Source organism: Styela clava, chromosome 4 (genome assembly GCF_964204865.1).
Source record: "Styela clava chromosome 4, kaStyClav1.hap1.2, whole genome shotgun sequence".
Taxonomy (NCBI): domain Eukaryota; kingdom Metazoa; phylum Chordata; class Ascidiacea; order Stolidobranchia; family Styelidae; genus Styela; species Styela clava.
Window position 1 is genome coordinate 12,426,295 of NC_135253.1, and position 11,731 is coordinate 12,438,025.

Here is an 11,731-nt window from a genome sequence, read left to right on the forward strand (position 1 = left end):
ATGCGTTCGCATATGGCATGTCAGGGCATGTGCACGCTTGTACGACTTGTGACATATTCTGCACGTATGTGGTGTTGTATCACTATGAACCGTCATGTGTGATTTCAAGTATTCCTTTTGTTTAAAATGACGATCACAGATTTTACATTTGTAAGTATTGTTTTCTTCGTGAGTTCTCATGTGCTTTCTCAAATTCCCCAAAATACGAGTCGTTTTGCCACATATTTCACACTTGAATGGTTTTTCACCAGTGTGAATTAATAAGTGGTCTTTTAATGAAAAAGACGTGGTGAAAATTTTATCACATATTTCACATTTACATGGACGACTTTTCTTCTGATATCTTTTCTTCTCAGTTTCCATTCTAATATTGCCGTATCATCAGTAATATAAAATCCTTCAAGGCGTAATATGAATTTTCTAATAATTAATCATACAAATTTGTACACACTTGTTGTGCTATGTGTACAACTAGTTTAATTGAATAAATATAATAAATCAATTTGCTTATTTCAATTTCAAAAGTACTTTTCAAAGATACTACTACTATATTATCACATATAGTACTATATTTTACCGCGTGGTAACACTCTGCTTCAAGCTCAAGTTTTCTAATCACGATAAATATCAATGGAATGACTACCTAACAAGTAAGCTATTCACTAAAATATCTCGGTCAAATACAAATACAACAAGTAATATTAGTAAATGGTAATTCATTGCACGTTGTCAATCTGATAGTATTTTCTCTCATACCACCCACTGCTGTCGGGTATTTATGTTTTGTGTGTATGTTGGCTTATTTTATATGTGGAGCCAAGTGAACGAAAGAATTTTAGAAGGGTACCAGACAATATCGATAACATATTTAGGGTCCGTGTTTCCTGCAGCGTTTCGAGGATTTATCGTTCAATAATTATCAAGATTCATGCGGCGAAACGCGGACGGACAAAGATATCAATTTTCACATGTTTATTTTCGCACGCCTAAATCTACGCTAGGTTCGTTTGATACCAGACTGCGCCTTTTTACGATGCAGACAACCCATTTACCCACGGTTGCATAAAACGACAAAATTCTTCGACGAGGAAGCTTTATTGAAGAAAGATTAAGAAGAAAGAATACGCATTAATTTCAAAATTGCAGTTAGCTTAAATATCACGACGCAATACAAGTAATGTTCATTAAATAGATAAAAAAAAAACGTTTTACCGCGAACGCTTTGCCTATTTCTAGGAAGCGTCTTTTTTGGAATTTCTACAGTAAATCACTTCACTGTTAGTCACATTTTTGATCTCAGAGTTGACTGTTATTCAAAACTTGCTGTACTACACTAAAATGAACTGATGAAAATAGTTTCACCTACAACTGTTTAGCTTTAAAAGTCCGTAGCCCTTTCGACTCCACTTTAGCTTTTCACAGAAGACTTTTTTGGCTTTGGGGTGCCATTAAAATCTTTAGTATTCTCCCCTTTTCCAGGGACCAATAACAACAAAATAATGATATTTGGGTTCTACCGGAGAACGCACACATATGAACAATTGATATCTGGCGTTCTGCATAACAAACATTAATAAAAAGTAAATCACGCACAACTGATACGAAGCACTTAACGTAAATAATGTTATCAAATTTGCAATCGTTGTCGAATATTTTTTGCATTCATCATATAAATTGTTCGCTTGATTATAGGTTTTAAGTGGATTAACCTAATTGTCTACCCAAAAGAACGCCAGCTGAGCTTCTGCTCCAATTTAATCCGCGTAGCGTGCCAAATAACGGTTTCTGAAAGGTCTGAAGATACGGGAGCTAACACCCAAAATCATATATAATAACATAGCACCCATATAATAATAATAACACGCATGCATGGTATAATAATATAGGTGCACTTGCATTATTGGATCGCCTATACGTGTAATGCAAGGATGTAGCAGTGATAATGATGAATATTCCATGCAATTCAAGATTCTTGCTGCACACTAACATAAATGTTTTTCTGCAAACATTTATCTAGGTGACGCCAGACTTCCTTAGACGAGCATATTTCAACTATACATGGAGCAAGAAAAGCGATATCATGCACATAAATAATGGACACTCGGAGAAAAATAGGGAAGTCAGGTTGAAATGCCAATCGATATCCCACAGTTTAGTGAGAAACAATTTAAAAGTATAGCCTACATATCAATTATACGTCATTCTTCCGGAGCTCCGACAACAGTGTTTGCGACGTTAATTTAATTTAAACCAACGAAGGGCAAAGATATCTTGCAAGGGCCGCATTCAGAAAATCTTCCATGCAAAGGCCGCATCGAAAAAATGACTCAAATCTAAATTTTGTATGTCGTTGTAAGGAAATGTTATAATTTTCTCCAAGAGCATGGAGCCACACAAAATGCCTTAATAGGCTGCGCGCGGCCCACAGTTTGCCCATCTCTGATTTAAACTCTACAAGTTTCCCTACTTCACAAGTATTCTTCTGCACAGCCACGTCTTGTGCGACGAGAGAGTCGATAGTTATTTTTTTCCCCCGTCTGTGCGTCCAGTGTGAAAAATGCGAAATTATCTTATCATTGCAATGAGATGCTAATGATAATTATAGAAGTGAATCCGCAACTAAAATGTTCCAGTTATTTGAAAATTAAAACAAAAAAAATCGAATTTAGTTCGATCGACTTCACACAAAGAGAGCTTTTGAAGAAATAATTTTAATGCGAGGTTTCATCCATTGGTAATTCACAATAGTTCAACACAGTCCAGTCGCAACTGACGCATATTATGCTTCTACCCTTTTGGAGTCTATCTTTTTAGTTGAAACAGTCAATTGTGTGCGCGACCTACCTTTCTATTCATTCTTAGATCACTCTCAGGCATAACTAGATATAATCGGACAGTTACAACACCGCAAATTGCTGTGGTTTTCATAGTAATAATATATACTTATATTTGTCGTTAAGTCGACGCAACTGCAAGTTATGTTATACACAATTAAACCACTATAGCAGGACATTTTGAATGCTCGTTCGTAACGGTCCAGGACTGAATATTTTGCGCAACAGAAAAATCATTATCAGCTGAAAAAGCTGCGCCTCTGGGTACAGCAGTAGTGGGATTCAGCCGGTTCTATAGAACCGTCTCACGGAATTTTATGAGATCAGCGAACCGGTCGGCATTACTGAAAAAACATGTCTTTTTATATGTTAACAGAACCGTCTGAAAAATATGATATTTGTGTGATGGAACCGGCTGACAAAAAATTTGAATCCCACCACTGGGTACAATGGTTACCTAACGCGACCGTTCCGTAGCTAAATGTTCGAAAACGGTAAGATTCGTGTCTTTGCGTCCGAAGTAAAGGACCTTAATTACCTATTTTACGAGAAAGATTTGTTTCAACCCACCAATAAAAAGTTCACTACAAGTTTGCTTTCATTGCTACTACATCCGTTCAAGTATTTTTATGTATTGAGGGAGCCTTGTTACAGCACAGCTAGCAGCTTGGATAAAATCGTTAAATATTTTTATGTTTACCTTTCCTAGCGTCATAAAATGTTTGTGTGCTATATTCATACCGGTCATCTATTAACGCGTGGGATCCGCAAATATGTTTCGGAGAATATTTACTTTTTGCTGCGAAAAATAAAAACTCGGCACTATTTATATAACCGAACTGGACCTTCCGTTGTGACGTCCTGAGTTCAGCAACCCGAACAGCCAGCTGTTATCAACCCGCCTACAGTATGAATTGCTTGGACACCAGTAGCGTTAAGACTAAGAATAATATATGAATACTAAAACAACCAGCGAGCGTGACCTATTTGGATTAAATTCTAATTTTTGAGGTTGAAAAATCGTTTTATAAACTGAATGGACCGGTACTGCCGAGATTTTCAATGAAAGCATGTCGGATTTTCTTGGCACGATCAATTTCGTTACACTAATATCTCGCGAGCGTGAGCGACAATGATCAAAACTTTTCAATTCTAAATCTATTCGCCTCAGGTGTACGTATTTGAAAATCCACTAGAAGCGATATAATTATTATAAGGCATACGCATTGGGTTCCAGGATACAGACCGACTGAGTTCTCCCATTGCAACCATATCTTCGAATATTACCCTATACCACGGGTCGATAACCTTAGGCACTGAAAGAGCCATTCGGCGTTATTTCCATCCGGTAAAAACCTACTCGGAGCCACAACACCTACTCTAATGTCAGTGGCAATTAAAACTCCCTGAAAACCGCTTATGATGCAATAATCTAGTTCTTACAAGGAAGTCAAATGAAATACGAATGATGCAATAATTCAGTCCATGCCGAAATGAAAACCCGAAAAAAAGGAAAATTGAATCACTTTGATGCGACCTATTTTTATTGCTCGCGACTTACACTTTGGGAACCGCGGTGATTAGGGAGGATTTCGCCTTATGCCTCCTCACTCATTGAATCCTCACTGCTTCTAAAAAACTGAATTAACCGAGCTCAGAGAAAGGGCCGCCGGTTGTCGATCGCTGATCTGTACCAATGACTCGATCAAAAACGACCATTCGATTTTTTGGGGTCAAGGAATTTACTACCGACAGCTTACATCTTGAATGTACAAAAAACAATCTCTGACTCAAGAAGACGAAAAACTTGAAGTGAACACAAAACATCAAATTAATATACTGCATTTTAATTTCGAAAAAATTAGAAATGAAAAAATACGATGATCACAATGATTTAAATAAAATGAAAAAAAAAACGCACTACACCACACCAAGTATCACAACACGATTTCGTTTCAAATAATCACAGGGCGATAATATATCTATCTACACGTAGTACTTTGTTGTTGGTAAGCCTGAACTATTTAAACCAAAGGAAAGCGATCTTGCTATGAGCGAACTTGTAATAAAGATTATTTGCTGTTCAATTGAAATTCAATTATTTTAAAGACGTCAAATATTTGATTTATTTACGAACTCTTGACTATTTAACGTAAGAAGACTTCAAAATTCAAATGCAATGAATTCGGGCACCCTGTTAATAAAGAGTGGTACTTCTGATATTCGCGCAGGTCTCATACAAAAAAGTCCATGTAATCATGTTAACCAATATAAAAACAATTGGTCAAAATATGAAATTAGCATGCATATGACCATACTTCATAGAAATGCAAAAATTTAAATATAGCAAATGACAATAAATGTCTATTATTAAACAGGTACAAAATCAAAATTTCTTGGTTTTATCTTCCTGCCCTTTGGCAAATAGCAGATGATGATTCATGTCGTAAAACTCATGACAATGAAATCAACAGACCAGAAAAACAGAGCTATAGAGAAATTCATAGAAAATTTACGTCAAAAACCACAAACCGTATATGTTTACAAATTGAAAAATAAACAATTTTTAACCACTTGTTCCAGTTATTTGAGAATCATTGCAAAGAGGAATAAATTTTGTTCATTTAACTCAACACAAAGTCAATTTTTGAACAAAAAATTTATGAGATTTTATCCATTGGCATTTCACGATAGTTCACCACGGACGAATCGCAACATATAATTTCAGTTACGCCAAATAATAATATTTGCGTCATTTCAATGGTATTTATAGCCAATGACTACATCTGTGGGATACATTCGTCAAATCCAGAGAACAACAGTAATAAAATTGAAGGTATCCATGGATATGGTAACATCGAAATAAGGGGGTTAGGTTTACCGTAAGTAAAAATTTTTTTTTAAAAATATTGCCACAAAATACATAGTTAAACAAAGTTGTGACAGAAAATGGGTTTCGTACGCGGTATCAGAAAGAGTTTTAACAATGTGATATTATATCACCCAAAATTCTGCAATCCCAGAAGGTAAAATACACATTTCCACAATATTACCTATGTAATAGAAGCAACAAAATGAATCTTATGGAAATAGCAGGTGTGTTTATAGGAGCGCATATGAAACTATGTCAAATATTCCACACATGGGAGAACCCGACCCTATGTTTACAAAAGAAAATTCAGTGAACCTTATTACAAGGGCTCATTCAAATTTCCTATGATGGTTTGTACATGAAAATAAAACACAAAACAGGTTTAGTTGGCGAATAAATATTTAACAAATACACATAAATTTTCATTCATAGTACATTGTTTTACAAATTGTTTAATCAGTGGCATTTTCACACGAATGTCAGGAACTTACAAAACTACAGTAAATAACTATATACGATCATATATTGCATAAATGTATATAAGATTCAATATAGCAACTCCATATCCTAGAATTCTGTATCATCTTAAATTTTGGTTTTAAAATATATAAATAGGTCTTATTTGCAGTAGATATAACACCATAATTTTGATTAACTGTATTCTAAACATTTTCTCATGAAAAACAAGAAAGCCATAATCAACCATTTCTGAACGAAGATAACCAAAATATCGATATTTTTATGACTGTTTCTATTAAATTTTACATGAGAAATCATACCCTCTGTGAAATTGAGAATTTTCAAAATTTGACTACAAACCAGACAATACCATGACTAATGACCGTGGCTATATTGATCAATTTATGCAACAAACAATGAAACATGCTTGTCATAAACTGTCTGTGCATATTATAAATGCCAAAGAAAAGGTCATCAAAATGGATAATGGAATAATGCATTATTTGAAGATCAGTATTGAAAACCAGATTCACACTCATGATTGACAGGAGATCGTTTCATGTTGTAAAAGCTAGGCATATCAAAACGAGATATAATAATAAATCATTCCCCGAAGGAGTGGTGTAATAGAATTTAATGATTTTACTGTACATCAAAATTACTATTTATTCGAATTTTATAAATTTAAACTTGATTTATTTTTATTTATTTCAAAAATGAATAAGACCCCAACAAATAAAGTCTGATTCTAATCATCTCAATATTGTTTGAATATCTCCTGTAAAAGCATGGCAAATTCAGTTGAATAAACGACAGTTAAAATTTAGTATAACTGGAAAACTTGGAGCTACTTGGATGTGGACGCCCTATTTTCAACACATAACATGAGAATGATTTATCCAACATAGAAAAATTGTACAGGATATTATATCTATTACATACCACATTATACATACTACCACACCAAAATTTTGAACCCCAATAAGCTATGATAAATTTGAATAACATTACACAAAATTTTCACATTTTAATTTACATCCATATACTAATGAATAGGACAAATGAAACCAAATGTTATTCATATTGAAATACCGTTAGATCAATTTGAATAGATTAGATAATGCTTGAGCACGCATTATTGCCTGATTCAATAAATTGACAACTATGAACACAATGTATTTTGAATATTGGTACATGATAGACAATAGAATTTTACTGTAGTTTAAGAAAAAATAATTTCGAGAGTCGGCACAATAATACAGCACATTGGTGTGAAATATTTTGATGATTTTGCGTGCAGTACAAGACCATGCAATATGCACCTCTTATGATTTAAGAAAAAAAAAATTCAAAATCTTTCACTAAAATTCTGTACAATTAAAAGTTACAGTTTTCAGCACCATATTTTACAACGGAATAACATCACATCATAAATTGTTTAGTCAGTATTTGGAAATTCATTCAAATTGAATTTCACATATATCGGAAGACACCGAAATTTGTAACCTGTAGTAATCATGGCATGTATTGCATGGCCTAGACCAGGGCTACTCAACTGGCGAATTCGGACCTCCAGAGTATTCGATTCGGATCGCATCTGAATCTATTTTCGCTGTTACTCAGTTTCAGCAAATCGCTTTTCTGATGAAACTTTGACTTAGTTAGAGGCAATGGAATATATTTAGGAGCACTGCGGTCTGTGAAATATATTTTATGCAAAGACCTGAACCCAGTAATTTAAATTTTTGTATACAAATCTATGGTGAAAATAGTTGAGTAGCCCAGGCCTAGAGGCCCTAGACCAGTCAATTCATTAAAAGAAATAATCAGAATTTATCAAGTCTATACTGATAAAAGCCTTGGTATGATTGACATTTGACAATATTAATAATATATTCTACTGATAGAGTCGCAATGAATAAAATATAAAGTAAACCCTGCTGCAACTGTGTTTTATTTTGAAGCATTTGAAAGTGCTTGGAAACCACCAGTTTGATTAATGTTATTTGGATACTCAACGGCTCTGTTGATTTTCGATGTCAGCAAACAATCTACAAACCTTTTCAAAAGATTCTGTTATATATTCATAGCAAACAAACAAACAAGTAAAAAATGATATAAAAGTGCTGTGCACAAAAATATATTTTCTCAAAAAGTACGCTATTCATAGCTGAGATAAGTGTGCTTTGTGCAAATATACAGTGTCATTGTGATAAGCTGAACAAGTGGATTATGATGCTGTGATTTAAGTCGTATCGAGTTCAACTTTGTAAAACAAAATTATATTAATGAAAATGTCCAATTGGGAAAATAAGAGGATGCAACATGATGTGACCGAAGCTTCATAACGGGGTTAAATAATGGCTATTTCATTTTGAATGAGGCAAAAAATATATTCCCACTCTCATAAAAAATGGATAATGATAATTTTTCGCACAATGTTTAAATTTGTCGTTTCCAAAACTGTAACAATGAATTGGGTACAATTTTACATTACCCACATGAATACGAACAGCTCTGCATCAAATTTTGGCAACTTCTCTAAGGAATAAGGTTTATCTGATTCCTTACGGTATATCATTTAGAAAATATTGCACAACAATAGAGGCAATTGTGACAGCTACAAATGCACCGTTTTGCTCCATGAGCCAAAGCCTTCATCAAGAGTCATATAGGACCACATTATCACCAAATTTTCCAACGCATAAGTCCACTACTTCAAGTAATCGATTCGCATTCCTTGTTGCAATATCTGCGACAGGAAGTTTAAAAGAAAAAGCACTCACTTGCAAATCAGGGTAAGAAGTCTGCACTCTTGCAATGAGTTGATCACCAAAATTACAATGAGCAGTTCGCAAGTTTCGTAAAACATCAACTGCGATCCTCGGAAAATGACAATTATAAAAATATGATAAAACAACAGGTGAAGGCTCAGATTTGAACGCTTCATCTGCTTTTATATGAATAAGATGTCTTTGAAGACTAGGGTGACCTTTTGTCGGCAGCGGTAAAGATGCCAGCCACATTAATAATAAATACTCCAAATCGTCATATTGCCGACGACTAAACGGAGTGACTGCATTAGTTACTTGTCCTAATTTTGGGACTGAAATATAATGTTCGACTCCTACTTTGCCGACGGCAGTGGGTACAATAGTTCCAGACAATGAACGATCTGCGTTTTTAAGTTGCCTGAACATATCAAACTGGTTTCCACCGACATCAACTGGAAAACCTGCATCAGTCATCTCTTGCTCTGTCAAAGTACGAAGAAACGCTGGAAGAATCTTGTATAATCCCAACATTCTATCTAAATGATATGTTGTTAATTGTGCTAAATGAAATTCTTCTGGGCCTTTCTTGGCTAAAAATAAAGCCGGAGTAGGCTTTGATGAAGTTTCCAGCATAATGTTCATCTGTCCCCCTACCGCCATTTTGCCGCGAGATGGTTTAAATTTTGTAGCATCAGCAACGGTAGCATCCAGAACAATGGATTGTAATTTAGAGTCGCTCATTCCTTCCCACCCACAGGGTTTCATCAGTTCTTTTTCTCGTTTCTCTCGCATAGATTCTTGTGCTTGAACCAAATCTTGCAAGCATAGTTTTACAACACTGGAGTCTAATCCCCCACCATTTGCATAATCTTTATTATTTTTAGAATCATCTTCATCCGATGGTTTTATATATACCGTGGTTCCGGCATGATCAACAGCTCTAGTGTTATCACTTTTTAAAATTACTATTATCCAGCCTTCTTTTCGCAAATGTGGCATCGTCACAAACGCTTCACACTTAGCATCAGCGTCACACTTTTTGGCGGCATCTTCTAATTTACGCAGTGATACAACACATCCCCATTCAGCTTTACTGTGAGGACAATAATAATCATATCTTCCGGGGAAATCAGCATTGTCGATTTTTTTATAACCAAATGTGTCCTTGTATGCGTTATTATTTTCAGAATCAACGTTATTTACGGGTTGTATGTTATTTTGGTTGACAGGATCTTGGTTGAAATCAACCTCATTAATAGCAATATGGGACTCATGCTGTTCCCAGGAATCAACTTGAAGACCATCAGGAGGGTGAAGGCCGTCTTGTAGTAATAAATTATCAGGGTCCCCCCTAATATGAGCACCATCTGCTATTTCTTCCATTGAAGGTTTAAGGGATTTTAATAGTTGTACCAATACAGTGGCATTGTATTCAAGGTTTCTTAGACTATTAAACAAATTGGTTGCTTCTGAAGACAATCGTGAGGGAATATGGTCCTCTAAAACAGGACTCAAAAATGAAATATACAAATTATACAGGTTGAATTTTTCATTATAATCTTTACAAAGGCCATGCATACACTTCACCGCTGAAGATATCTTGCCTATTGAGCAGTCTCGATCATAATTGCATGACTTTTCAGTCAATACAATAGCTTGATCAAAATCAGAAAGTTTTACAGTGAGTGTGGAAGAGCCGACTTGCGTGATGATGAATTTATTTGGTGCCCAACTTTCAAGCCTTATGCTTCCAATTGGGCTCTTAGCTAAATAAACAGCAAGGTTGGCAAGATCAAATGCTACTTTCAGTCTATGATTCCAGGGCTGCATTTTTAGTTTACCAATGTCTGCAATTAAACCAGCCTCTTTAGCTAATGTAAAAGAACTAGCTGTGGGATTAGATCCAGTCTGAATACACACTCCATATACCTTGACAATATTTGGATGAGATAATTCTTGAAGAAATAGATATTGCTGTAGCATCCTACGATTTTTCAACAAAAAGCACCTGTTCGTATTTTCACGTGAAGTATCAGAATCTGCTGAACCACATTTAGCAGCCATTAATTCATCAACATCTGCAACACAAGTTTGCAATGCAACATTTTTTCCACCATAAGCCACATTACCCACCATACCGTGTTGCGTTTTAACAACATGAGCGGGAAATTTTAAATTTTTTAACTCCCGACATCCCCACTGTCGAAGATAAAAATTCTGAACCTTTAGAACAACATTGAGTTCATTAACTAAAAATGTAAAATTGATGTTGCCAAAAATATTGAAGTCATCTTCTTTAGGTGGTGTTTTTCGATCAGATTTGGCAACTGATGAACTTTGAAAAGGGGAACTGAGGTAACTTAAAGCAACGAGATGTTGTAATTTTAGGTGAAGAAAATTCGCTTGAGCAAATTTATCACCAAATTTTTCCTGTGTAAGAAGTTTATTTTTTGTATCATCAAATGTATTAGTCCTTGTAATTCCAGATTTATATAAAAGTAGAAATGATTCATCGACTGAAAAATGTCCATTGTTTGATTTTTCAACATTTCTTTTGACCGGAGAAAATATAAATGATTGAGATATCAGCAGCATTGTCAGTAAAACGAAAACGGTTGAAACAACAAGCAAACTCATCAGTTTTGTAAAACGTAAAGTTTGTTCTTTACTTGCATTCATTCTTTGATGTATCCATAACATTGTACCGCAGGGAACACACAATAACCTATTGATTATTATCTTGAAACCCATGCCATTCTACAATATAATACACTGAATAATGAAATGAAACA

At 34.8% G+C, this 11,731-nt stretch overlaps 1 protein-coding gene across 2 annotated transcripts; it reads right to left on the minus strand.

Annotated features, from left to right (window-relative positions):
• Window positions 1-4,665: 4,665 nt before the first annotated feature.
• LOC120325659 (uncharacterized) lies at window positions 4,666-11,731 on the minus strand. 2 transcript variants are annotated; one of them, XM_039391750.2, is made up of 2 exons: window positions 10,241-11,731; window positions 4,666-10,171 (listed from the first exon to the last, which is right to left on the minus strand). In XM_039391750.2, the coding sequence occupies exons 1-2, from the start codon at window positions 11,688-11,690 to the stop codon at window positions 8,826-8,828; spliced, it is 2,796 nt and encodes a 931-aa protein (XP_039247684.2). In that variant the 5' UTR covers window positions 11,691-11,731; the 3' UTR covers window positions 4,666-8,825. The 2 variants fall into 2 exon arrangements, with proteins under 2 accessions (XP_039247684.2, XP_039247683.2); XM_039391749.2 differs by having other exon boundaries at window positions 4,666-11,731.